The 27,097-nt window shown below is 36.7% G+C and overlaps 1 protein-coding gene across 9 annotated transcripts in view; it reads right to left on the bottom strand.

The window, feature by feature from the left end:
- Positions 1 to 27,097, bottom strand: part of TJP1 (tight junction protein 1) — a 195,039-nt gene that overhangs the window by 2,476 nt on the left and 165,466 nt on the right. For 4 of the 9 annotated variants that reach the window (XM_074916838.1, XM_074916845.1, XM_074916843.1 and 1 more), the window contains 20 exons: positions 24,794 to 24,930; positions 22,262 to 22,367; positions 21,284 to 21,434; positions 20,627 to 20,735; positions 19,804 to 20,023; positions 19,214 to 19,398; positions 18,999 to 19,094; positions 18,471 to 18,553; positions 17,332 to 17,542; positions 16,681 to 16,781; positions 15,138 to 15,491; positions 14,457 to 14,708; positions 12,791 to 13,690; positions 12,366 to 12,460; positions 11,650 to 11,874; positions 7,467 to 7,517; positions 6,526 to 6,704; positions 5,361 to 5,802; positions 3,718 to 3,935; positions 2,291 to 2,434 (listed from right to left, as the gene is read on the bottom strand). In XM_074916838.1, coding sequence (XP_074772939.1) covers positions 2,291 to 2,434; positions 3,718 to 3,935; positions 5,361 to 5,802; positions 6,526 to 6,704; positions 7,467 to 7,517; positions 11,650 to 11,874; positions 12,366 to 12,460; positions 12,791 to 13,690; positions 14,457 to 14,708; positions 15,138 to 15,491; positions 16,681 to 16,781; positions 17,332 to 17,542; positions 18,471 to 18,553; positions 18,999 to 19,094; positions 19,214 to 19,398; positions 19,804 to 20,023; positions 20,627 to 20,735; positions 21,284 to 21,434; positions 22,262 to 22,367; positions 24,794 to 24,930 — 4,259 coding nt within the window. The remainder of the gene's footprint in view (positions 1 to 2,290; positions 2,435 to 3,717; positions 3,936 to 5,360; positions 5,803 to 6,525; positions 6,705 to 7,466; positions 7,518 to 11,649; positions 11,875 to 12,365; positions 12,461 to 12,790; positions 13,691 to 14,456; positions 14,709 to 15,137; positions 15,492 to 16,680; positions 16,782 to 17,331; positions 17,543 to 18,470; positions 18,554 to 18,998; positions 19,095 to 19,213; positions 19,399 to 19,803; positions 20,024 to 20,626; positions 20,736 to 21,283; positions 21,435 to 22,261; positions 22,368 to 24,793; positions 24,931 to 27,097) is intronic. The other 5 variants (XM_074916840.1, XM_074916844.1, XM_074916839.1 and 2 more) reach the window with 4 other exon arrangements.

The raw sequence follows: 27,097 nt of genomic DNA, 5'->3' as shown, positions 1-27,097 counted from the left end.
TCCCTTGAGAAATATGCAACACATTAGAGAACTCAGTCACAGACTGCAAACACCTGAGACCTCTGTATTAAACGAGACAGATGTAAATTCCACATAATTTTCTTTCAGAACTCATGAAAACAAAATGAGGTACACAATGCACTGACTGATGGCAACATCTGATGTAGGGACAAAGAATACAAGCAGCCTGTGTATAGTTAGAGAATGCAAACAAGTTTGCTGCAACCAGCCAAGACTCTTATTTCAGTCAGGAAGCTCAACAATGCTGGAGGATTTTTCATTTTATGGCAGACTTTTTTCCAACCTTTCCTCCTAGATACACAGTAAGGATTAGACTGTAGCCAGTGCAACCTCTAGCTGTTGAGGATGTTTTTCCCATACTTAGATACAACTGCTTTTGGAAAAAAGAAAAAATCCTTCAGTATTTTTTTTACCAATACATTCTAATAGGTGTGGCCATAAAACATAACTTTTTTCCCCAGTCAGTTTTAATACCAGAATAATTCAAGCTTTTGAAGAGGTTTAACAGTAAAATATCAATATATGAGGCTTAAATGTGGCAGAAAGGATGTTAGTAAGTGCAAATGAATGTCACTTTTAGGACAGAACATGGATACATTGAGGAAAGATGAGGTAGAGCAGACGACTGAAGAGAGAAAAAACCCAGTAACTGCATAAACTGTTACAAAGCCACCTCAAAAATCAGAGTCCCATAACCAACTAATTTAGAAAGAGAGAAAACAATTATTTATTTAAGACACAGTATGGTCTACTTACATATCATAAGACAGAATTGCCTAATTTTAAGGTTTGTCTCAAAAGAGCAATGTTGTGATATACATCCCATTTCAGATTAACAGAATGTGGTGTTATATTTACAGTACAGAAAGTGTTAGGGTTTAAATATACACGCTCTTGCTCTCACCCACACATGCGCGCACACACACATATCCCACTTTGGGAAGGGAGACAAATGTCTCAGTAACTTCAGTTATTGTTTAGATCATTTGAGTCCTCTCCCTTCGCTTCAAGTAAGTTCATGAACAGGTGCTATCAGTTACAAAGGAAGTGTTGTGTCATTTTTGTACATAGTTGTCATGTCTTTTGGGACCCTATCATTTATGAGTCCGTGTTTTAACGCTGCCAAGTATACACGCATTGTTAAATAGATGCATGCAACACATGCATATAATAGCTTAGAAAAAACAACTAAAAATTATTGCCATTAATACCTCTAGGTTACTGAATCCCCATCAAGGGGATTGGATGCTTTAATCCTTCAAAGCATCAGTGCTTTGGTGTTGACAGTGATAGATACATTAGTGACAGAAGATATGCATACACGGTGGCTTAAATGCTGTATACAGAAATACATTTAGTCATTACTTAGACCACAGGTACACATTAACGGTTTGAACCTGCCACCATAAATTTTGAAGGTAGCTGAATAAAACCTTAAGACTTTTTCCCCAGATGTGCAAACATTCCTTCTCAAATCTCTGTAACTTCACAGCCATTTCATGAAATTGCTTGAAACTTGCCCAGAATTCTCACTTAGGCTCCTCACTGACAAATTTCAGCCAATACATTCTCCCCCCTCATCCAAGAAAGCCACAGTGAGGTAAAAAATAAACAGGTAAACAAAATTGCAACCTAGTTGCAACTTTTACTATTAACCAGAAACTTCTGGGTAAAAGGCGGTAGAGGAGAAATAGGCAGAAGCAAGCAAGAAAAGTCTTGTGGAAAATCCAGCTACATTAGAATGAGTTGTAAATGCTTTTACTGAACACTATAGTTTTCTTAAATGACCCAATTGTTAGCATCAACTTGCACACATGGAAACAGTTAACAAGCGTTAAATCATGATTTATGAGCATGCAGATTGTTAAGATTTGCCAGAGTCCTATATGGTTAATTAAGCAACAGACAAACACCAGTTATGTTACAAAGGCCAATCAGAGGTACATAATCATTTCCTCTCAATTTTAGTGCGACTATCATTTCAAGTGTATTCAGCTGTAGCAGTCCTCGAGAAAGAAGACAGAATAGAAAAATACGATAATATTTATTAGACTAGAGATATTACTCTTTCTGCTATCATGGTTTAGCTATGAATTTGCACCATGAGTAAATGTAAGAAAGACATTTGTAATGAAAGTGAAATGGGAGAGTTTGACACAAATACAATGATTGAGTTCTTTATATTACACAGCATCACCTTTAGCCAAATTAACTTAAATTATACGATAGCACCCAAAAGCCCCAAAAGGACAGAGGGAGGACAGCATACCCGACGAGGAGTCGGAGGATTTTAGAGCAAAAGACCAACCATCAGGGGTCATAGACGCACAATGTGGCAGGCGCAGCTCCACTGGCTTCAGGAATTTTAGTCCATGAGGCCCACACATTACCAAGGGGCTAAGAAGTGTTTCACCTATAGGTAAGGGAAATAAAAACTTGTTACTGATTCTTCTTGAAACAGGTTCAAAGTATTACATAATTACATTGCAGAGCTACTCAGCAGCTTAGTTTTAGAGAACGATATGAACATTTTGATCTGTCAGTGAAGAATAGCACTTAGCAAAATTGTTTCTTACAGTCCCTCTCAGAGAGACACATCACAATCTCAGACTGAAAATGGATAAACAAATGTGATGATTAAATCATGTGGGGATTATTTATTTTTTTTGCCACCGATTTCTAAGCAGGTGCATCAAAAGAAACAAATTCGCAAATCTGTAAGCAGCCTTGTTCAGGCTTCTCTTTGCACTACAGCTGCAGCATTCTGCTTGTATGGATTTATGGCATGCTGGGCTGACAAAAGCCTTCAGCAGTTCAAGAGACTATGGCCCTTTTTGCTAAGTCAAAAGATAAAGCATACAAACAGACAGGTCTATTTTTAGTTTAAAATTCCAAATGTTAACATAAGATTATTCAGTTGAAGAACATGTTGTGTTTGGTTTATAAATATTCCAAATAACTGCAGCTTGTAAGCAATGCTTTAGCCACAAATTTATGAAATTAACCCCTTTAGTTTATTGATTTGAGAAACTTAGGAACTCTGACAGATCAGAATATGCATGTGACTAGTGATATGAAAGAGACTTACTATGAAAACACTGCTCAAATAAGATATACCACTCAATCCTTTATTAGTAAGACAGTCAGGAACATACTTTTATTTATATAGAAATTAGAATATTTTTTTAAACTGTGAAGCTGTTTTCTTTAGAGAAATATAAAAAAAATGCTGAGTATTAAAGTGTTGAAGTAAACCCCAAATATTTAACGCAAGTCAAATCAGTTTAAATCATGTACTCTAATTCTTTTGGTTCTAACTGTGCGATTAAGAAATATTTCTAGTAGGAATGCCTAGAATAAAGCCCTACGCTTTGTGAGCGAATCTACAATTTCAAAGATTCTTAAAAAAAGAATTTAGAACCTTCCTTTAGTGCACTAGGTAAGTTTTAAATCAGTACTTAGGTCTAACAAATTAAATATTCTCAAGTTATAATTTAGGGCCTCCATCTTGCTTGCAGCTTTCAATATTAAGCAGAATATTGCTTCCCTTATACTTCTTGAGAGGTGTATGTTCTGTCTTCATACAGAAATACACATTACATATTGAAGCACATTAAGGTATTTTCATATTCTATTTTGATGTTGTTAGAAAAGAATTGTATTAAAAACAGAACAGTGTACAGTGCCAGCTCTTACCTTTCTCTTTGTCCAAAGGTGGAAGTATACTGTTGTCTCTGCAGACTTTGAAATATATTTCTTGCTCTATTCCCTCTGGAATGGCTCCTTGTGGTATAATAATACTAACACCAGTCTCTATGGAGCTCAATACACCACCATTGCTGTTAAATACACCTCTTGCGGTGGCTACAACAGTGTGTCCATCTTCTTCTTCCTCATCCTCGAGTGCTGAAGGGCTGAAAGTAAGTCAGAAAAGCCTAGCAGTTTTATCAATATTTTCTTCGTAAAAGTAAGTGGCATACTTTCCTCTAACATTTTAGTAGAGCACAGCCTACAGTAGACTAGCACTGATTCTAGAAAAACATTAAATGTGTCCCACACTCAATTATGCAGGATAACTAAGATAGAAATGGTTCAAGCTCCGCCTTGAGAAGAGAACATTTTGAAAAAAACCAACCCCATATTAAAGCCTGCAAACCCTACAAATGTTCAGAAAGTAGTTAAAGCAAGAATTTGGACCACTTGAATCCTGTGTTTTCAAATGCCCGCTTCTGGGATTATGCAGAAAGAGCTTGCCCGAGCTACATAATTACATTTAGTTTTACTAAACTGAATTAACACATCTGAGAGTTTCTTTTTCCTCAAACTCCACTATGACTTTAATACCACAAGGAGTAATAACACTTATTCAGGCCACACTGAACCCTTCTATTCAGATATACATTAAAAAAAAAACCCTGTAAAAAACACCATAAAATTTTTTCCAAGTTTCCAGGATATAACTGAAGAGAAACATATAGAATTACAACATGGCTAGTTTGTGTAGGTTTCAGATCAATTTCTAAAGAATTTCACTCAAAGAACCAGTAACTTCAAAATTTCCAGCCATCTACATAACTACAGAGCATCAAAAAATTTCTCAGGTGCTTAAGAACATTCTTCTATTACATTTCTGAGTTACTGAAACACTAAGTAAGATTTCAAGTCTGGTTCATGTATTTTTATTTTGAAATAAAAAAAATATTAAAACACTGTTCTGCAAGCATTAGCAAAAATAATTTAACAAGTCTGCAAATAGCAAAAGAACGTAGTACTATCTGTTGCTCTCGACACAGTTCTTACAGTTAAAGCATATTAGGCAGGCACAAGCTGCTTTTAAGCGATTATCGTTTTGTCTCAAAGAGAACAATGTGAAACTGCTATAGTGACTTCCTGCTTTCACAGTATTTTTAAAATATCTCTTACGCACAGGTACCATGCAGTTGGTCTACGCCCACAGAATGGATACAGTTTAGTGCAACAGCTATCCTGAGAAATTAATTCCATCTTCTAGAAATATGTTGAGATGACAAATTATTACTATCTACCAGAAGATTTATAATTATAGTATGACAAATGGGAAATAAAAGCCATGCTACTTTCTAACACGATGCAAGATGATACAGGGCCATAGGACATAATTTAAGTATATATCCAAATGCTTTTCAATGCCCTTTGTCAGAATTTTAGAATCACAGTATTCATCTTCCAGCTATAACATCAACAGAAGTCAGAAGCACAACAAAAACATCTAAAAAAAAAAGAAAAAGCTGTATTTTGGACAGGTTTCACAGATGAACTCTTACAGATGTACTAATGGAAAGAAAAAAGCAGCAGCTTACCTTACAGGAATGGCTTTAGGCACAGCATTAACATTATTTGGTTGATATTTAGGCTTGTCGACCTGTACAGCGAAGGTATCCATTCCACTATCAAACTCAGGAGGCTGTGATGAGCTGTGTGCTTTCAAAATTGGTTGAGGAGAATTTGGAGATTTCGATGGCAACTCTGGTTTATGTTGAACTTCATTTGGCAAGAGATTATGGTTGAATTTAGGGCTTTCAAACTTGCGTTCAAAGGGCCTTGCAGCACTGGTGTAAGGTTTTGTTGTAAAGCGGTTGTAAGATGGAGTGACAGTTTTCTGAATCTGTTCAGTTCCATTAACAGGGCCTTTGTCAGGGAAACTTTTCTGAGGATAAAAAGTAGACTGCACAGTGTCCTCTCTAGAGGATCTGAAAATTGCTGGCTTATTCTGAGGTGGAGGAGGGTCAGACACAGAGTTAACTGCAACGCAAATAAAAATGCCAGAACTCCTCAGTAATCAGAAATTTCTAGTTGCATACACTATGGCATAAGAATACGTTTAAGTCTATTCTTAATCTACTATATAAAATACATACAAGGTTCAGCTTAGTTCTCTGAAATCATCTGTCCTCATATTATATTTTGTATGTTCAAGTTATCTAATGCTTCATTACACAAACACACTAGATACAATGGTATGACCTTTTAATAAAAAGGTCAGACTGATTTATACCATGACAAAAAAAAGAAACCTGGTATTGAAATACTATCATGCACTTGCACAGCTGGAAAATTCAGTTGGACTGGGGAATACTCTCAATGTGAAAGTGAAAACAACCTTTTTCACTCTTTTAGAAGCCTACAACTATTACCCATGCCTAAAGAATTCCAGCCTAAAGCACAGAGAGGTACATTGTAAGTACTGGAAATTTTACTTCATCTTTGCTCAGACCACTAAATATGGAAGAGTCAGTTAAACAGTGATTATTAACACCTGGAAGTTACTGTTTCAGACAGGATCACCAAATAATTTTACAAAACTCAATCTCGCTATAGTAAAAAGCTATTTTTGTAAATAATTATTCTAAGTTTCAGTTAGACAACAACATAGTTACCAGTGTAGACATGCTGAAGCAACCACACAAGCACCTTACAAGCGATGCTTGTTACTACATGAGACAGCTTAGCTTTCCAACTGCTCACCTTCAGAAAGTGCAGGCTTGTGATGTACTGGGAGAGACAGAACAGGACTATTGATTGACTGAGGTTGTGTATACTGGACTGAAGGAGCAGGAGGAGGAGGAGTTGTAACTTGAGGGACTGGCTCATACCGTTTTTCACCAACAGGCCTATCCACTGATTCAGTATCGGTTGGCTTCCCCCTGTTGAAATAAAAGAAAACAAACATTTGACTGGTCGGTTTCCTCAGGGCTCTGAGCTTGTGCATTCACTGCTATTTTTTTTCTTCTATGATCACCTGATTTCCACCTCTTCCTATAAACATTAAAACACAATTTTCTTTAATATCCTGTCTCAAGTATAAAAACATTTATTGATAAGCACAAAATATTAAGACAACATTGAATCTTTAGAAGAATTAGTAACACAAACCATGGCAAACAAAAGGCAGATGACATTTCAGGTGTATTTGCATAATTGTCTATAAGATCTTAATTTTCCAGATTCATTTGGGGTAATTTCAATGAAAAGGTGTTGTCTAATTTAGCAGGTCTTCAAAATAAAAATATAGATCCACTTTTTTTGGGGGGTGAGTTGTTTCTGAAAAGCATAATTAACCAATAGGACAATGGGTTCTAATACAACTTTTCTAAATACACCTAGTATTTGAACAATGCCATCTTAATTAGAAATGTAATCAGCTTAAGCTTCACTAGCTTTATGTGCATAGCATAGATAAGATCAAAAAATCTTATTTTTCAGTATGTTTTTCTTATACTAAATATATTTCTCCAAAAGTTTATTTTGGGAAATGAATGATTTCACAAATACCTGTAATTTTGGACTACAATATATTGCACTTACTCAGAATTTGTGTTTAAAATTTTAAGTGCACATAATGCCTGTGATGAAATGTAACAGTGAGAGGACACCTGAAAACATCCTCACATCAACAACAGTCTTACCACTTGATGTTCCTTTTCAAGTAGTCAGAGCTAGTGTAAGAGCCAAGAAATCTAGGTGATGGCAAAGCAAACAGCAATAGAAGAATGAAAGAAAATAGTCATTCTATCTTGAGCATATTATTTCGTCACACTTTTTATGTTAGTCCTAGAAGTTCTCATATGACAAGGTTGTTCAAACAAAGAGACACTATTTTTAACAGTGAAGTTTGAGAAAACCTTTACCGTATGTGTATGTACAATGATCATCTACTATATTTGAGATTTTGTCAGTGAATTAGGAAGTGGTCAAGATGTCAAATTGGCAGACATTGAAAGTAAGAATGAGATTACACTAAGTCATTTGTTACAGTCTGTATAAACAAAGTTATTAATTACACTAAAAAAGTGAACAGAATATAAATCCCATATTCTAGCAATCTTCTCACTTATGGTCCAATTTGCATTAATTTCTCCAGTCTTAACATATTCCTTCATCCCTTCACTTTCTGTATGCTCAGAAAAATGTAACAGGCAACCATTTTAGACACCAGCATTATCGCTTCAGAGGAATATGTTATGAAACTAAGGAAAGGGCTGATAAGCTTCTGAAAGTCTGCTTGCAATGAAGGCACACTCAGTGAGCTAAACAGCATCTGTATGAATTTATCCCCAAAATCAGTGTTGCAAAAAGAGATCATTTTAGACCTGCTATATAAGCTTCTGTTCCCACTGATTTTATATAATATAAAGCCATTTGTCCAACATGAGAAATTATTACTGCACGCTCACTCACTGCTGTCTTTATTCCAGGTGAGTAGTAGCTGCTTTCTCAGAAAAATCGCCCATCTGAAATCATTGCTTCCCAGAGAGGATATTAACCAAGGGAGGGCAGCACTGCAAAAGCCCACAGAAAAAAAACCAACACACTCCACACCTAATCAGAACGGCTTCCCATCTTTCTGGGGAATTAAAAAAAGGGGGAAGGTTAGTACATTCTGATGGAGGGAGCAGAAGAGAAGAGCGAGCTGTGACAACATAAACACAATCAGCACAAAATTGTGCTTAATATGAAGCACATTCTTCTGTCATAGGCTCCTGACTCAGGACCAGCCAATCTCAACCACATTGTTCAGAACCTGGATACAATGAAAGTGATCCACAACAAAATGCTTGCTTACAACTTGTGAGTGTATAAATAAAGGTCCTCTAATAATTGATTTACTGTTTTCTAAGCTGTTTCCCACTTCCTTTTTGTTACAAACTCACTACTTGAATTTGAAACAAAGCAGAAATGAACCACTAGAAAGAACCAGTGGGCAACAGGTGATAAGCCTTGGTGTACAACAGAAAACTTGAACTGCACTGCTGATCTTCAGTTCCCATTCAAAAAAGCTCCAACTCTGTAGCAGACACTAAGTGCTCACCTAGAGCAGTTTAAGTTTACACAGGACACTGTTCCTTCCTGCCGCCTCAGATGCAGCTGCAACTGATCATGTGAGTACTCTTAACCTACTCAATACAAAATTTAGATAAGCTACCTCATTCTGCTGCATGTCAAGCTAATGCAGGTAACTACATTGAACCAAGCAGGAATATATCCACTACTCTCAGCCACAGGAGTAGGAGCCTCGTAAATTGCTCCAGCTAAATCTACCGAAACATGCCTGTTTACAAGTTCCACTATTTTCTCACATCAAAAGAAATCCCTTATTCTACAGTTACTGACAACTGTAACATGCAGATGTGGCATCACCCATACAAAGCACTTTAGTAATGGCATAAATTCCTAAATGTGGCAAATAAAACCCCAAATTAAGAGTAAATCAATTTGTACACACGTTAAGAGGAACAAGACATACTGTCATAACATTTAGTGGCAAAGAACTTTATGTAGTTTAACATTAATATTTAAAATTGAAAAAGTTGTAGCTAGTGCTCATGAATAAATAAAACCTGTCCTCTGTACCCAGAATACATTATATGGATTATGCAGGAGCCAGAGATTGCATAATCAACAGTTCCTGTATCATCCAAATTTAGTCCTGATTATTTTTAGAAAAGTTTATTCACAGAATAGCAATTACCATATAAATTCACTAGGAAAAAAAAAAAAAAAGATGAATAACGAGCAAGTAGCAGGGTACGAACTGAAAGCTGGCAAAAGGAGAGTCCTGAATATGAATGCTTTCTCAAGACAGCAATTGTTTTGTGTTTCCATGTAAGGACACTGCAGTATGCTTCTAGAGGCAGTACTGTCCGACTGAGTATGGTTCTTGTTTATCTCTTTCCAGTTACTTCCATTAATATTTTAGTCTTTGTCTATTTGAACTGGACTACACTGGGTAAGTTTTCTTTCCCATGTCTGTCTCTTGCTGTTAAGGGTTACATTCTTTCATAAAGAAAAACCACAACACATTTTTGCCCCTTGACATGTGAAACTATCAGCCGTAAAAACAGTATTATTCCTCTGTGGCAGTACAATGTCACCTTCCCACAAGTACAAGCCCTGTTGCTGTACACTAACTCACAGTCAAAACAAAACCAGAAATGAGCAGCCAAAGAATGGAAGTGTCATGGCAGACAGAAGTGGTAGGTAGAAGTATGGAACAATCTTTCTTCACTATTTAGCCACTCTGCAGTAAAAATTCAATAGTTGTGTGTACTGTTCAGGTTTTTCAGTGTGTGTGACTACACTGCAGATAATGAATGTACAACAAAAGCTTACAATTCTCTCCATCTGAAAAAATTTACAGTCTTCACACTTACTTGATGAAAGCTTACAACGTTTCTTCCAAAGCGTTACCTGCATTTACACTGGCAACACAGTCCATGCCTACAGATCAAAATGGATGATCTATGGGTAACATTGGTTTTCGTACGTGGGACTATAATTCTGAAAGCTACTGCAATGCATTATGAGGCCAGCCAAGACTTTTTTGTTAGGTCTCTTCCTATGATGCCCAGAGAGCAGGACAGATATGCTCCCATCATTCCATCAGAAGACATGGCAAGTGAAAAGGAAAGATAAAGAACATCCTTGACTAAGAATCAGAACTGGTTACAGATTACTATACACATTCTTTCCTTAGCATATAAGTAAAATAAGTAGTAGTTACTGTATGTAGACTTCTTGATTAGGAAAAAAGTAGTGAATCTTTTAAAACCTATCAGGCTTTTGGAAAGATTCCAATATTCTCAGTTCACAGTGGAAGACATTGGAGGTGACAAGACAATATTATACAACTAAGAACAGGAGTTCCTGAGTCCTAGCTCAAATCCTCCAAGACAAGCACTGTATCAAGTACATGAAAGACAGCTTGCACATACACTTAACACTATAAAACTTCAGCAAGCTAGTTTAGTATTTTATTCTAAAGATCTCATTTACATTAAGGTTGCCAGATTTTCAGCTTCAGCTGGATAGTCCAGATTTCACACAGGAATGCAACCAAAGCCTTCAAAAATGCCCCATTTCCAACCTGCATGCAGCAAGCCAAGATAGTTTTTCACAGCAACAGCTACAGACAAATTGTTATGTTTTGAATCAAAGCAAATTTGGGACGTTTAGGTAACTGTATTTTAGGTTTTTGAGAAGTTTAGGTAACTATTTGCAAAGTTTGCATAAGTATCTTCCAAGATAGCCAATTCTTTACCTAAGCTAAATCTGTGTATGAGCTTTCACACAATTTCTGTATCAAAATGTTCCAAATCAAGGAAGCAGTACAATACAGGAAACAGATGTTTCCATCAACAGATTAAATTCTGGCCTCAGCAATATTCCCTAAAGGCTCAGTTTTCTAATGTTGAACATGGCTAACATGTACAAGCCTGTCTGCAGAATAAATGTAAGCAAAACAGGAATAAACCAAAACCTTTGCTTTGAAAGATGTTTAAGCACTCAGTATTAGTTAGACCAAGGAAATACTTTGTTATGTTCTGTTAGTAAGTGGTAAGCAAAAGTAGTAACATGAAGGTCCTGAAACCTACAAAACAAAAATTAATTTACCAAAATAAAGAGTTATGCAGTTATGTGTTTTCAAAATAAAGTTACATCTAAACAGAGAAACTGACTTCGTGAATATAAAATAATTTCAATTAGATACCATGAACCCCTGGAATTCCATTGACAGAGGCAGAATTTCTGTTTTAGTCCTATATGCCTCCCTCCTTTTTCAAGTTAAGAAAACAAATCCCTCAAACTTACTTCGAATAATTGGTGAAATTCAGCTGATTCTGCGAATGTATTGGTTTAGCAGGCTCAGAATGATGGCTGGCAGGAACCTGCGCAGATGGCTTATTTTCAAAACTCCTGCGATCAAAGTATGAGAGCTGCTTCCGATAATACTCTTCATCTTCTTCGGGATCATAATGATTTGAACGCACAATATCTTCAGGTGGCTTCACTTGAGGTCTCTGAGGTTCTGGGGCCCTAATGAAGAATAACAACATACAGTTGCCTTGTGCAGTTGAACAAGCGTAAGTACAGAAATTAAAATTCTATTTTATAATCTAGCCAGTAATAACCAACTAAAATGTAATTCTTATAATTGCACACCTTATTAACCTATAGTGCATGGAAAATGGATAGCTGTGACATAACACAAGGAAAGAAAATCCTTATTTCCCTTTTACCTTACCTTTTCCTTTTTGTTTTACTTTCCAGTTATAATAATTGAACATAGAAAAAGAGTAAGATGGAGATATTGGCTAAGTTCTTCCGTGAAAAAACATAGCATGTCCTACCCCCGCTTCCCAACAATCATGTCCATGAGAACTATGCTCTGCCCTGCTATTGACACAGAAATAATACTGACACACTCCAACACTCCACAGTTTTCAGTTCAAACCACTAAGATGTGTTTTCCAAATATACTAATTTCACATTGAAAGCTACATTTAATTAATCAGTTGCACATCTACCTGTAAGTTGTTTTGTCGTGTTCATACTGGCTTTGAGAAGTTGGTTTTGGACCACTTGCAGTTGCGAGTGTAGGTTTAGGTGCTAGTTCTGGAGGCTGTAAAAGAAAAGCACAGCATATTCTCTTAGATTCTAACATATAGAAAGATACAGCACTTTATGAGTACGAAAGTAAGACTGCCCCCCCTTCCCCCAAAAGGAAAACCAGAATGAAATACTAGTGAAAGATGAAGAGTTTTCAGCATAGCAAGATCCCCTTCACTGTTTTCACAAAAGTTTTCAGCTTCTGCTTTTAAAACATACTGCAGTTAGGTTGCTAAGAGGCTATTCCACAAGCAATAAACCTTTCTTTCCAAGACAGTATTTCACTTCTTGCAATGTAGCCTCATTAGCAAAAACCAGGAATTATAAGGCTTAAATGACTTACCTTGACAGCTGATGTATCACTTGGGTCCTTCATTTTTTCCAAAGATGGTGATCTTCTTCTTTCAAATATCTTAACCCTACTTCGCACTGACTGTGGTTTCATGGCTGGATCTTCTTCTTCCTCTGCTAGAGATGGTGGTGTAGGCAGTGGCTTACTGTTTGAAGGCATAACTTCTGGTTTGGTTTGTGATGAAGGAGGAGGAGGAAGAGAAACACCTGAAGTGCTATGAGAAGGCTCATACTGTCCAGGTTTAGCATTATAAGCTTGAGGACCACCTTGTTCATAGCCCCTTATATGCGGATCAAAGTACTGCTTCGGTTCAGGAGATCGAGATATGGCTGACTGGTATGGCTGAGCTTCTTGTTTGTATCTACCATGCGTGTCATATCCAACAGTATGTTGATCTTCATATCGCACTTGTGGTAAGCTGAAGTTTTTGGGTGCATGCTCATAGCGAGGTCTGCCATCATAGCTCATTGGAGGGGGTTCCTCAAAACGAGGTTGTGCTGGATAATAGCTGCGTTCTGTGCTCTCTTCTATATTTTGTCTGGAATCAAGATCCCTAGGAGGCTGGTTTTCATAAGCTGTTCTTGTTTGGTTGTAGGGCTGTTTTTCATCATAATATGCCCAGTGCTCCTCATAGGGAGGCACACGGTCATCGTAATGTAAGCGAGGGTCATAACCACGAGAAAATTGATCTACATAGTTTGTGGAATCATACCTATATGTTGACTGTTCATAGTCCCTACTCGGTTGTTTTTCTGCATACTGAGCCTGGGATTCATAGATCAGATTTGGATCCCTTTCCTGTCTCTGTACTGGGTGATTAATTGCTGGCTGTTTTAAGATGTAGCTTTGTCTGGATGCTTCTTCATTAATATATGGATCCTTTCGGTATACCTATTAAAGAGAGAGGCATACTTTTCAGTTAACATGAAGAGTAACTGCAGCTGCATTTGAAATGTAGTATTTTAAACAAACCTAAGTTCTAAATATTAGCTCTAATTTTGTTTAAAAGTGGAATAATTTGATGCACTTGTTTGCAATCACAGGAAGCTGAATTTGGTGATTCAAGAGATCCCTTCCAGTCCTATATTTAAGCAAAGACACGTAAGTAGATTAAAGGAAAAGACAAAGATATCAGTCCCATCTTTGGGGGAGGCACACATACTTTTTGCAGGGGGTGGGAAGAGTGGAAGTAAATTGGTTTACATGTTTAAGTTAGTTTTAGCATTGCTGAGGAAGTACATAAAGTCACCCAACAAACTGAATTCATCTTCATGATCAAGGATTTGGCATGATTTCAAGCATAAACAGATCTAATGTCATTTTAGGGAAATAACAGTTTTTTGTCAAGGCCACATTAATAAACAGGAGAACACTGACAAGCTAAAAAAAGTCACACACAAAGTAAAATCAAAATACAGAATGTAACCTTTTTAAAAAATGTCATCTTTTTGAGAAGTGAAAAGTATATAGTTTGAAGCCATGCACACAAAACATTAGATAATGCTTAGCAGTTCAGATGCACTGTTTTTTGTAACCTGCATGATCACTTACAGGAAAAAAAAATTAGAAACAGTTCTCCAAATAAGGGCAAAACAAAAAGATCATGTGCTAGCTTGATGTATAGCAGGAAATCAGCGCAACAATGTGGCACAGGTACCTTTGCTGGATCTATATGCGACGATAAGGATGATGGCTCTTGATCTCTTAGGACTATATGAGCTCCCTCAGTACTTGATGTTCTTAAGGGGCCCGCTTGTGGTTGATAAGAGTTGTAAGGAGCAGCAGTAGGCTCCTCCAGTCTGACATTAGTTAGGTTTACATTAGCATTTACTGCAGAGGTTGATGAGGTTGCAGGGTTTGATTCAGGCGACGGGGAAAGGTAAGGGACTGCAGGTGAGGCTTCTGCTTTCTGTGAAGTGTTTAAAATATTTTAAATATACCGCTATTGAATCACTGTATGACTTTTTGATTTATATTAAAATAATTTAAATGATGTTTGATCAATGCAGCTAGATGTAGAATGAAATGTATTGAAAGTATCATGCACTAGGACTTCCAGAAATTCATTATCTTGAAGATTAAAAAAAAAAAAAAAAAGCAAAACATTTAATCAAAGTAGAATGGCCCTTCAATCCCCCTCCTGTCAGAATGAGTCACTAGAACAGGTAGGGCAAGCTGATTCTCCAATTCATTATAACATATTATTGTTGCTGTTGACAGATTTTTGTATGCGGCTCACAATACTGGTAAGCAGACTGTAAACACAGATTTCTTGTTCAAGAGAACTTGCAACCTGAAGTAAATGTATAGTGGTGAGTGTATAAAGTTACTTTCTTACCGGCTGAGAAGTAGTTGTTTTAAATCCTGAAGAATCTATTCTGAGATTTGGCTGTGGCTGAGCTTGGGATGCATAAGTAGGGTAAGTTTGAGTTTCATGATGCATTGCAGAAGAATCCTCTCTAACAGGTTCAGAAGAACGTGTAATAGCAGATTCAGGAGGAGTCCCAACCTCATCATTCAGAGTTTCATCCAGTTCTTGATCAGTATAAGCACCCCCTTCTGTATCTGTGTCTTCATAATCAGATGTGTGTCTACTGTCTGTGCTGTACATAGAATATTCACTACCAGGAGCTGAGAGGTAAGAAAGGCGGTCATCGTGTAAATCAAGGTCATCACTTGTAGCACCATCTGCCTGTGTCAAACAAAATTAGAGTACACACTTACTGAAATACCTTGACAGAACGCCCTTTTTCTTGCAATGTAAAGCCAGAAAATTCTTTTTTGTGAATAATTAAGAACTGAACAAATGGAATGCATCTAATCTTGTTCTGAACCACAGTAGAGATTCTGGTAGTTAAAGTTAGTTATATTCAAATCCAGCAGCACAGCAACAGTATGAAAATTCAACAATTCTGAATAGGACAGGGGAGGAGAAATCAGGTTTCACTCATCTAAGATGTTAAGCTTACACCTAAAGGCCTTTTCTGCAATCTAGCTCTTTGAATCATTTTACTATAGGGTCAGATGACTGTCAGTGTAAGGAAGGGTTAGCGCTCAGCGTCCACGGAAATCAAAGTGTTTGGAAAGATACGAGCTGCACTTTGAAGTCATATAATGATACTGAAATCGTTAACTTGAAGGCAGATATAAGGAGGGGAAAGGAGCTCAATACAAACAGAAATAGATGATCCAAATATTAAGAAACATGTAGCAATAGCTGATTCATCATTTGCTTACTTGTAGTTGGCACTCCGCTTGGTATCAGTTCTTCAAGAGGGTGACTCTAATGTGCATGGCGTAACATGCAGCTTGAGAAGCCAAGTGGAGTTTTAGTGAGGAACACAGAATACTAACTTGTGGTTTTGCATCTGTGCTCTCACAACTGAGAGAACACAGTTCTCAGAAAGGTCAGAAAGAACATGAATATGCCACCTGCTTTTATATTAACAAAAAAGTAATTCATCATCAGGCAATCCCAGCCCCTAGTACTAATGCAGCAGAACACATAGAAGTTCTTTCAAGAAAAAGTATCCGATCATCACAAAGTCTTCAAAGCAATAATATATCCTCCAGTTACCAGCGGCAATAGGCAAATGCTCTCATTTACTACACCGCTACATGCACAAGGACAACTGTACAGCCTTCGTTAACAGAATAACTGCACTAATGTAGTGACAAATCAGTTTTGAGCAGTTCACGCAGCCATGAGGCGTTACTACTTTAGATCTTCAAATGATGGTTAAAGTGAAGAGGAAAAAAGGAAAACAAACTCCATTCCACAAGTATCAGCCCATATCTATAACACCAGTAAGAATGAAAAGAACAAAAAAACTCTTATAAACACAATTTTGTCATTTCTTCCCAAACATATTACTTCTTACCTTCCCTTCTGAAACCCACACTAGTTGGTTCTGTTGTTGCTGAATTGCTTCTTTTAGAGCTCCATACCATCCTTCATTCATTGAATTCAAGTTAATGGTAGCTAGAAGTACAGCAGGTTAGTTTGACTTACAACTTCTGCAGAATTATGAAAAGGATCTGTACCACCAGTAATAAAAGCAATATAAACTGGTAGGTTAAAATTATGCAATTTAAATAGTAATGTAAATATTAGTGCTTAAACCAATCTTAAAGCCTAACATGGTCTGGGATATTTTATCCCATAAGAAATCCTGAGTTAACAGTAGCGTAGAGTGAGGCTTCCGTTTAGCCAGACTAAAAAAAAAAAAAAAAAAAAAAATTTTACATCATCTTCCTATTTATCCAAGTATTTGATTTTGGCTAATGATCCCACAAAGCCACCAGATCTATTAGAAATGTCATTCTGATGCTTCAGATTGCTTTACAATTGTGCTGTCATGTGCAAACGATGCACACATCAGTGAACTATTTGCTATTGAATGGGGGACCCTGAACAAGTCAACAACTGCCTGACTTGGTCCAGTTGCAAGAAAGTCTGGAGTAAAAAGTTACTCTCATCTCACCTCCCCCTTCCTCTCATAAATACTAATCCAGTATATCTAATTACTTACTTGTAAAGAGATGGTGGTTATTTTTGCGTAGCTTGTGAGCTCTTTCATATAGCTTTCTGGCACTTTTTCGTGATTCTGGGCACAACCTCATTCTCATAGTCTTTACACCCTGCTTAGAATCAGGGTTTAGGAACACTACAATAGGATACCACTGGGCATAATTCAGACGGTCCACTGCATTAGGAGTGACATCTAATAAAGCATGTTTGTCCTGTTGTGATAAAAAGGACAGAGGCAAGAAAGTGAAATCACTTACATACTAGATTTGGGTTTTTTTCAAACATCCCCCCCCAGTTTATTTTGTATTGCCATTCTCCGTATTGATTGAAATTATTTTCCTATTTGAATAACAGAACAATAGAAACCAAACCAATTCAATACCAGGCTATGTATGCATATACATCTTGAACTAGAGGACTATGTAAAACTATAAGCTTTTTAATATTTAACTCCGTATTTGAAAAAAAACCCTTCTCCTCAAAAGAAAGCAAGCACTAAGGTAAAAATAAGCAATTTCCTATTAGTATTCTGCTAATAGAAGGAAAGATTGAAACACAAGATCTAGTCTCATTACACACCTTCATCTTCCTTTAAAAAAAAATAAAAATCACTCTGAACACAAGAACTTGTCCAGCTTTCATCTTAGCACAAGATTCCTCAAGCACACAGCATGCAGAATCCCCACTTGGCTGCTAGAATAGCTTCCTACCCCACTCCACTACTTGGGCATCTGAAAGGCTTGCAGTTTGTGTAAGGAAATAAAAAGGCAAGGAATACAGCCTTGTATCATGAACTGATGTCAGAAATTTTAAGGATATTAAGGAAGTGAGAGTGAAGGACCTTTTCCCCTAGTCCTTTAAGTGAAGCAGTGAACTGCTTAAAGCAGCTTTAATGGAAAGAGGACAACACTCCCTGGAAGAATCTAGATTTACTTCCAGGCTGCAGTTATTAATGGGGAAAAAAGAAAGGGGTGGTTGGTTTGGGGTTTTTTTTTAGTTAACCAATAGAAACACGAGAAAATAATTTTTAAAGGAAACACACTCACTAATTATTCTTCTACATTTAAAACACCTGGCACTTTACTTGATGATACCACTTTTACTCTTCTTGTGTACAGTGACAATAAAATAAAGACTTACTCTATCAATTATCTGTTTTATAGTATGAAGACGAATAATGCCGGAACTACGTTGGTCAGTACCTGCATCTCTTGGTTCACTTTCTGGTGAAGAGGACACAGTAAAAATCTGTTGTAAGTTTCCAACATATTCTACATTCTCTCTTTAAAATATAATAAACCATATCATAGCTCAAATCGTCAATTCAGATTGAAGACAGTCCTGCTTCAAAAACATACATGAAAATCTACCCACCAATTTGGCCATAAAAATCACTACATCTTTACAAAAGCACTTAGAAATAGGATAAGTTACTGAATTAAAAAGAAATTTGAGAAGGATATACATAAAACTAATACTACTTTTATCTTCAGAGAACTATCAGCAACCAAACAGTGAAAGCTTATGTTTAGCCTGTTCCTTTACACTGTCAAGATCTGGTTAAACATGTTAACAGCTAAAGCAGAAACAGCTGTTGTAGAAACAAACAACCCAGCTAAAGACAGTTGACCATTTCTTAACTGCAGAAAAACCTGATCTCACACTTACTTGCAATTTGAAAGATATCTGGTTCTTCTCTAGCAAGTTTCTCCCGTGCAACATCAGCTATTGGACCAAAAATCGTTACAGGTCTGAGAAACCCAGCTAGAATTGAAGGGGAAAAAAGTCAAATGGTATTATGCAAGATACTCTTAAACACATAGGCTAATACAAAGCAAACCACACAAACTTGTTAAGCTGCAACAGTAAGAATAAAGCCATACCTTCCCGAAGAACAACTCTTTCATAGGCAGGAAACTTTGTCTGAACAGGTTGGGCAGAAAGATCTTCTCTACTTTTTCGGAGATTTCTTTTTGAGCTACGCAAACCTCGGAATCTCCAAAAATCCGCTCGATCTCCTCCTGCTGTCTTTGGAAGCGTGTACTGTACGCTAGCTAGTTGCTCAGCTCTAAGATGACAACAAATCTCAACCAGTTATCAAGGAAGCCAGCTTCTGAAGTAATGCTTGACTAGCAAGCTTATCCTTCCAAAAAACACTACCACCTGCTAAATCAAACTTTCCTTGTATTAGAAAGCACAAGATTGAACTACTGAGGCTGATCACATTTCTGAAGTTTTATATAGCCTTACCTCTTGTACTGAAAAGAAAGCTTTAAGGCTTTTGTGGACAGTACAAGAGCCAAAAGCAAATCCACAGATCAGATATTTAACTTCAATTTGTTTTAACACTTTGTCACTTTCTGACAGTTCTATAAACTAGCATCCTTGCAGACAAATCCAATCATTCATTATACAGATGTAGAATTTAAAATTGTAGTTTTAGAACAGCAATTTAAGTATGTGAAGCTCGTACCTGTTTTTGTTAGGTATGATACCTCTTTCAACTTCCTTATGATTCTTGCCAATTCGAATTGCCAGCCATGAACCCAGTTTGCCATTGTACAGAGTATCCACCACCCGGAACACTTCACCTTTGTTGAAACTCAGTCCATAAGGAGATTCCTTTTCATATTCAAAATGAGTTCTGATATAGAAAGAATCCCCTACATCAGACTCAACAATGCGACGATAAACTGAAAAATGAAAAAGTATAATAAATAATTACCTAAGATTAAGTGATGTCCTAATGCTCACAAGAATTACTCAAGGCAGTGCCTCACCTTAGTTTTTTTTGTTTTAATATACAGTATAACTTCAAGAAGCCTTGATGTCTCAGAGCTGCTCTATTTTAAGCAGCATAGCTATTAATAGCATACTCTACCAACATAAATTCAACTTTCATGGTCAATAATTTGGTGTTAGGGCAAGCTTAATTCAGTTTCCCTGAAAGGAATAAATCTTACTAAGAGAGAATTTTGTGTGTGTACACACAGCGTAACCACTCATTTTCAACAGCATAACTACAACAGACTCTCCTGCTCCCCCCAAGGTTTAATGTCAATACTTTTGTCAGATGCTAGGCGTTATTCTTGGTGGTTTTTTGGGGGTTGTTTTGAGGTGGGGGTGTACTGTTAAAATATCAATCTCTAGTCCATTTGTAGTAGTAACCTATCCCAAAGCCAACAGTCTTCATAAGATGCCAATTTCCCGCAGGTCAGAAGTTAGTCATTATTTGCTATACTGTTTGTGTTGTTTCAAGCAGTCTACTACATTGCTCCCAATACACAAATATTTACCATCTTTCTTCTTTTGTGCCAGAATGGTTACTTCTTCGCCTTTAGGAAGGTCAAGCAAAAAAAGGACAGCTTCTTCTCTGATGATATTTGTGAAGTCTACATTATTTACCTGTTACCAATGAAGTAATCAGTTTGATTTAGCATACAACATTATAACAGAGATTTAACTATACAATGGAAAATCTAGAGCAATTTATTTCTACTTTTTTTTAAAAAAACCCCTCAGTTTCTTACATACACATCAAGTGCATGTATCTCAAGATGTCTCCTGTACCTCTGAACAGTCCCACTTTATTTCTTGATAAAAGCAGAGCTTCTAGAATAATAGGTAGCTTTTAATTTCATATTCTTTATACCAATATTATGGAGCACCTATAATCACCAATAACATACACAGCCCTCTAACAATTTAGTGACCCAGCAGTTACAAAAACGAACAACTTTATCAACTGAATTAGTCTAAGAAATTGGATGTAAAACTTACTAACCCTCCTAGCAACAGTACAGTACCAGGAGATTTTACTGCTCTTAAGTCATCTAGTAAGCACATACGGAAAAAAATCTGTATGAACTACAAAGGCTATATATTCAATGCTACAGAAAGAAAACCTTCTTTGGTACAACAAAGCATTTGTATTATTATTGGTTTTGACATACCCTGAGAATCTGGTCCCCTTCCTCTAATCCTTCTTTCGCTGCAGGGCTGTCTTCCAGAACACCAGCTACAAATATGCCAACATCATTGCCACCTGCTAGTCGCAAACCCACACTATCTCCTTTTCTGAACTTCACCAGTTTCATGCTTGGCCTAGAGATTTAGAAAACATTCCACTTAGAGGTGTAACAACATAAAATATCCTGGTAAATCTGAGACTGAACACATGCAAAGAACTATTTTGCCTATCATTCCCATTACAGAATATTATGCTATGCACAGCATCTACTGCTTATCAACTGCAGCATTACAATACACTCATTAGCAGCACTTCAAAAAACCCACCTGTATTTACTTGTTTAGTGGGGTTTGTCTTATGCTCATAGAGTGATTTAAGTGAGGTGCTCTGACATTCTCTTCCAAGAATGTTCCTCCTTTTCAAGAGCTGTGCTGCCATATAGATTTATTTTAGCTCTAAAGAGATTAAGATGAATTTGAATCCAAAACAAACTAGGATCTATTCTCATGTACACTAAAGTCCATAAAGGAGATCCCAGTTAAAGTAGACTCATTTCTATGTCGTGACTCCGCACATTTCTGTAGTGACCCTTTATTCATTGTTCTCCATTTATTATGAAAGAATATACTACAGTATCTCCTCTCTCTGGAGACAGGGACAGAGCAGGAGGGGTGGGGGTGCCCAGGGAGGGATAAACACTGCAAATTCTTTTCAACAGCTGATCACTGCAACTGCTTATTACCTAAAAAATTAATAGACTTAAAAATGGTATATTACACAAGTGTCAACAAGGCTCAGGAACAGACCTAAAGTTCTCATCCTAGTACTTCTGAACAGAAGTGTGAGGACAGCATATTGGACTTTACATCACACCATTTATGCCAGTTACTCATCACCTTGGATAAAAACTTGGTTTGCTCAAGGACCAGGCAGATTTGAATAGAGTTCAGAGTTACATTACCGAAGCATTCCATCTTCATGGGTTGAATTTGGTAAAGGACCATCAGATGGACTGACTGGTAAATCCACATCTGGCTGACCTCCTTGTGCATACACTGGCTTTGGTTCTATTAAAATATCAAAACATTTCAAATGTCCATTTGGTCATTTAAAAATGCCTAACTTTTAGTTAAGAGCTTAAAGACTTCTTCTAATAGCCTTCCTCTACCCCACTTAAACCCACTTAGAAGTGAAATATTAGAAACTTACAACAGAAGACACTCTCATCATGTCATTCAAAGCACATGATTATCGGCCTAATTATTGTTTCAGTAAAAGTCCCAAAACCTTCTTAGTACTTCATTAAGTACTCTGAACACTGTAAAACTACAAGAACTAGAAGGCTTCATGCTTGGAAGACCACCTTCAACGTTGCTGTTTCTCACATTGATTTGTCTGACGTAACATGTTCATTATCCATTGGCTCTCCTCCCTCAAGATTTCAATTTTTGAAATGAAAATACCACAAAGTCAAACTACTGCTGCATGCCTTGAGGTTGGCAGATTTCAACACTTACTTTATTCCAATTGGTGGTTCTTAAAAATAAACATTTACTATGGCTCTGCTTCATAGATTCTCTAGAGTCACTGGGAGCAGACTGACACTGCAGTCTTCCCTCAATAACAAACTCTAATAGGGTCTCTTTGTATTTAGGGCCTCTTTGTATTTAGGGTTTATGTCTGCATACTTGAAAAAAGTTGATTTCAAACTAGGCTGGCTTTAATATTCCTGATCTTTCCAACAACTGTGCTGTCTTACTTTTCAAATCACTGAACAGACTAGTTTGAATTTGAGATTTTCAGATAACAATCTGGTAATAACACCTTTTCTAATGTGACTTTTGTCCTTACCATACAGTAACATTACATTTTCCTTTAAGTCTTTAATGACCCTTTTCCAGCCTAAGGGTCTGATGATCCCCCTGGACAAATAACTCTCCTTTCACCCTCCTTTGAAACAATCAACCATAACAGTCATCTTGCCCTTAATCTAAGCAGCAAACTGTCACAGAATCTACTAACTACTTTTCTAACCACATCTTCATTATAGTCTTTGAAAGACCCTCGTTTCCCTAGAGCTTTCTGTGAGGCTGTTAAAGGATTATGCCCTTTATTGCACCTTTTAATCTCAGATTATTTATAATGTCAAGGTAATTTTATCTGCAGACACAAATTTAAATATTTTCTTTATCTACTGGCCTGTATCTCCTCTCATGCAAACTAAATATTTCCATGCATCTCTTTCTATTCAGCCAAGAATAGAACATTTCTTCTTCCCCACTAACCAGAAAAATCCTCACAGTATTTACTACTTGCTTGCCTCTCCCTCAAACCAATTATTAGTATATTACTTTGAATTAAGAGTCATTTCAAGGGTCTCCTGTCCTGGCTGGCTTTGTATTATGACAATTATTAATCTTCAGTATCTTACAGAAATACAGAATTCATCTTTCTAATCTCACTGCTACATCCTTTTTCTATCTTGGCAAATAAAAACTTACTTCATTTGCACCTTTTCACACCACCACTGCAAAAGGTCACCTCCTATGACAGTCTTTTTAATAATGACTGCTGCATCAGAAAACCTACTGTTTTCATCTTCAAGATCTTTCAAAGTCTATCAACAGCATAACTCTTCCAATTCTTCACTGAGCTACTGAATGCTACATGCAGAACTGTCACTGTTCATTCCTTAAGTCTTCAAATACTTTCAAGCTTGAACGTGCTTTTTCTCATTCTACCCAGCCTTTCCAGAACAGCTCCCGCTAACCATCTGCATAGGTCCTCTTTCTCCACTTACAATTTCACTAAAGAGCCTCATTCTGTAAACAAAAAAATTTTATAAGTTAGCCTGTCCAGAACAGCATCCTGTCACAGTATCATCTTAGGTTCCTTCTTTTTTACACCAACTGGCTTTTAGCTGCTGCCATTTAGTTCATCCTTCCTTTTTAGGAAAGAAAAAAGATTTTGTTCCCGTTTTATTAGTTGTACTGCACTTGTTGAAATGCCTTCTTGGTCCATGACTGCAGTTAGTAAGTGCCACAGCAACAAAGCATTTCAGAGTGCTTTCAGTTGTTGGGAGTTGGGAACAGTAGTTCTAAACAGGCTTAACTACACCCATGTTTAAATACAGCCTGCCGTAAGCAACAGTCTACTGCTCGACTCTTGGAAAAGAAATGACAGATTTTAACCCCGCTTCAGAAATCAGGACAAAACTCTTTATAACCATCAGCTACAAATACAGCTCTAAACACTGACGTTTGACCCCTATATAACAGGCAGACCCCACAGCTTAGGTTTTCAGGGCCGACACTAAAATATAAGTGGGATAGGTATGGTTATGAAGACTGTTCGTATTCAGAAATAAAAATAATTAGGATGTGGTATGTTTTAAGACTTTGGAAATCTTTCCACAAATATGCAATGGCATAAAGTCTTTACTGATCATCCATTCTCAACAACATGCATAATTAATATATTTTAATGTTTTTACCTGGGAGTGGTGGAGTTTGTTTTTCAGTTCTTTCGACTGCCACCTCTTCCACAGTTTTAGAAATATCATCTGCATTCTTTACAGGTGTAGAGACAGCTCCTGGTTTAGTTATTCTCTCATCTTCTCTGCTTCGAAGACTACATTAGAAAACAAATATTCCACTCTGCATATAGAATTGTTTCTATGACCTTGGTCTACTAAGACTAAAGGATAAATTCTTTGATTCACAAAATTCAGGTTTGGTGGGTAAGGAACACCAAGGTTTTAATTCTTAGCCTATCAAGTTACTAATAATTTTTACCAATTCTAAATTTAGGCATTTTGTCCCTAACTTCATGTTAAAGGACTTCTCTAGATATGGCTATTTAGAAAGAGGAAGGACATGATGAAACAGACTACTCTCTGCCTCAAGCACCACAGTCATACATGTGCTGCATATTGAAAGCTATATAAAAAAAATTGACAAGAAAGGGAGAAAAGGGGAGAAGAACAGTTACCCCCTCACAGAAGTATGTGACAAATTAAAAAAAAATTTCTCTCGTTCTTTAAATGATGAGAGCAACTAAAGCTCAAAAGAACAATTTCTCCTCCTTGAGCCCAAAAGATTAGGGTTTTTTGTATTGTTATACAGAGGTACAGCTGGTAGCAGAACTGAACAGAACATGTACTGTATGTCAAAATTTTAACTGTTACACTGATATGTTCCACAGCAAATATTCTAATAGGGTCAGAGTGGGTGAGAATTAATAAGCTGGAAAAACAGAAATAGATCAATAAACCAAAGAATCTTAATTCCAGAACACGTACATTCTAAAAAAAAAAAAAAAAGTAATGAGATGCTCAAAATAACTATTCAATTCCTGAGAGTTGGCAAATAAGCAAGGTTATAAAAAGTATTTGAGAGAAGACAGACACATATCACAGCTTTTTATAAAATATCAGACATAATTGCCAAGGAGGTACTTCCTCAAAGTTAACAACAGCTTGGCCAGTAAGTGCAAATTCAACTCCTCTTATAAAGGAGAGGTCTGTACTGCGGGGGAAAAGTTTTTCACTACCAACAGCTAGATGGTGCTACTAGGCAACAATAAGTATCAGTTTCCATAAAGTACAAATGTATTAGAAAAAACATTATATAAAGTACAGACTGTTTATTTTAATCAGAACTGATACTTCATGAGCTGGAAGTATGACTTATGTGCAAGAAAGAACAAAATAAACAGTAAATGTCTAAATACAAGCAGATCATGCTTTCCTGAAGCAATGTGAAGTTTGAAACATCAGAAATAAAGCTCAGCTATTCAGCCAAAACATACTAAGATTTTTCAGTACTTTCTTCTGCCAGTTTTCAAACTGTGTGCCTGTAGGCAGCAAAAAAAAAAAAAAAAAAATACTGCAATCATCACAACAATCTGGGAAGGCACTGGCATCCTTGCATTGTAAACAACCATCATGTTACAAGTTACCGGTAAAAACAAGTACAGTGGCCTAATTTAAAAAGTCCTTATTTGTGTCTTTTTTATTCAGATAAAGCCCTTTTTGGGGCTTCCAGAGTTGATTATAATGATGTTAAAAGCACTACATCTAGCAAAATGAAAAGTAAGGATTTATTCTTCTACTTTGTTCCCAAACTTCACTGATAAAAATTTTCTTATTCCTCTTTCAGATTTCCAGCATATTTTCATTTGTGTATAAGATTAAGTATTTTACTTCCAGTACGAGACTAAAATGGGACTGGACTCCTCACTGCCTTGAAGATAGTTCCTGGCTTGTTAAAAACAGGCACATACATTTAGCTGTTTAAATACATACGAAGTGTCTTATAAACAGAAAAAGTCCTGTAGTAGTGTAAGCTACAACGAATTCCCCTCTCTGTCCAAAAATTTTTGGGTAATGAGCACTTAACATGATATTACAGTAAGTTTCCCCCATGAGCCCTCTCTACCTGTTTCCAAGTATCTCCTAATGCTTAACAGAAGCATTATTCTGAAATAGTAGTATCTGTTTTGCTTTAAAAATAAGGCCAAAAATATTACAGTTACTACAGAAGGGCAAAAGTAATTGTACATTTCCTCTCCACATAGTCCGAAACCACTGTAACTATCTGAAGCAATATGCTTCTAGACCGGGCTATGCATGTAGGCAAATACACCCTGTCAGCTTAAAATGCCTGCAAAAGGTCAGTTCTACTCTATATAACACACCAAAGTTTAAATTCAAAAAGCTGATAGAAATGCAACTGATAGAACAACAGGAGAGTATAATTTTTCTTCATTTTGCTTAAGTTGTCCAGTAAGCACTGAA

The sequence above is a fragment of the Athene noctua genome, chromosome 13 (assembly GCF_965140245.1).
Source record: "Athene noctua chromosome 13, bAthNoc1.hap1.1, whole genome shotgun sequence".
NCBI classification, from domain to species: domain Eukaryota; kingdom Metazoa; phylum Chordata; class Aves; order Strigiformes; family Strigidae; genus Athene; species Athene noctua.
Note: the sequence above shows the minus strand (reverse complement) of the source record. Positions and strands in the feature narration are given on the sequence as shown.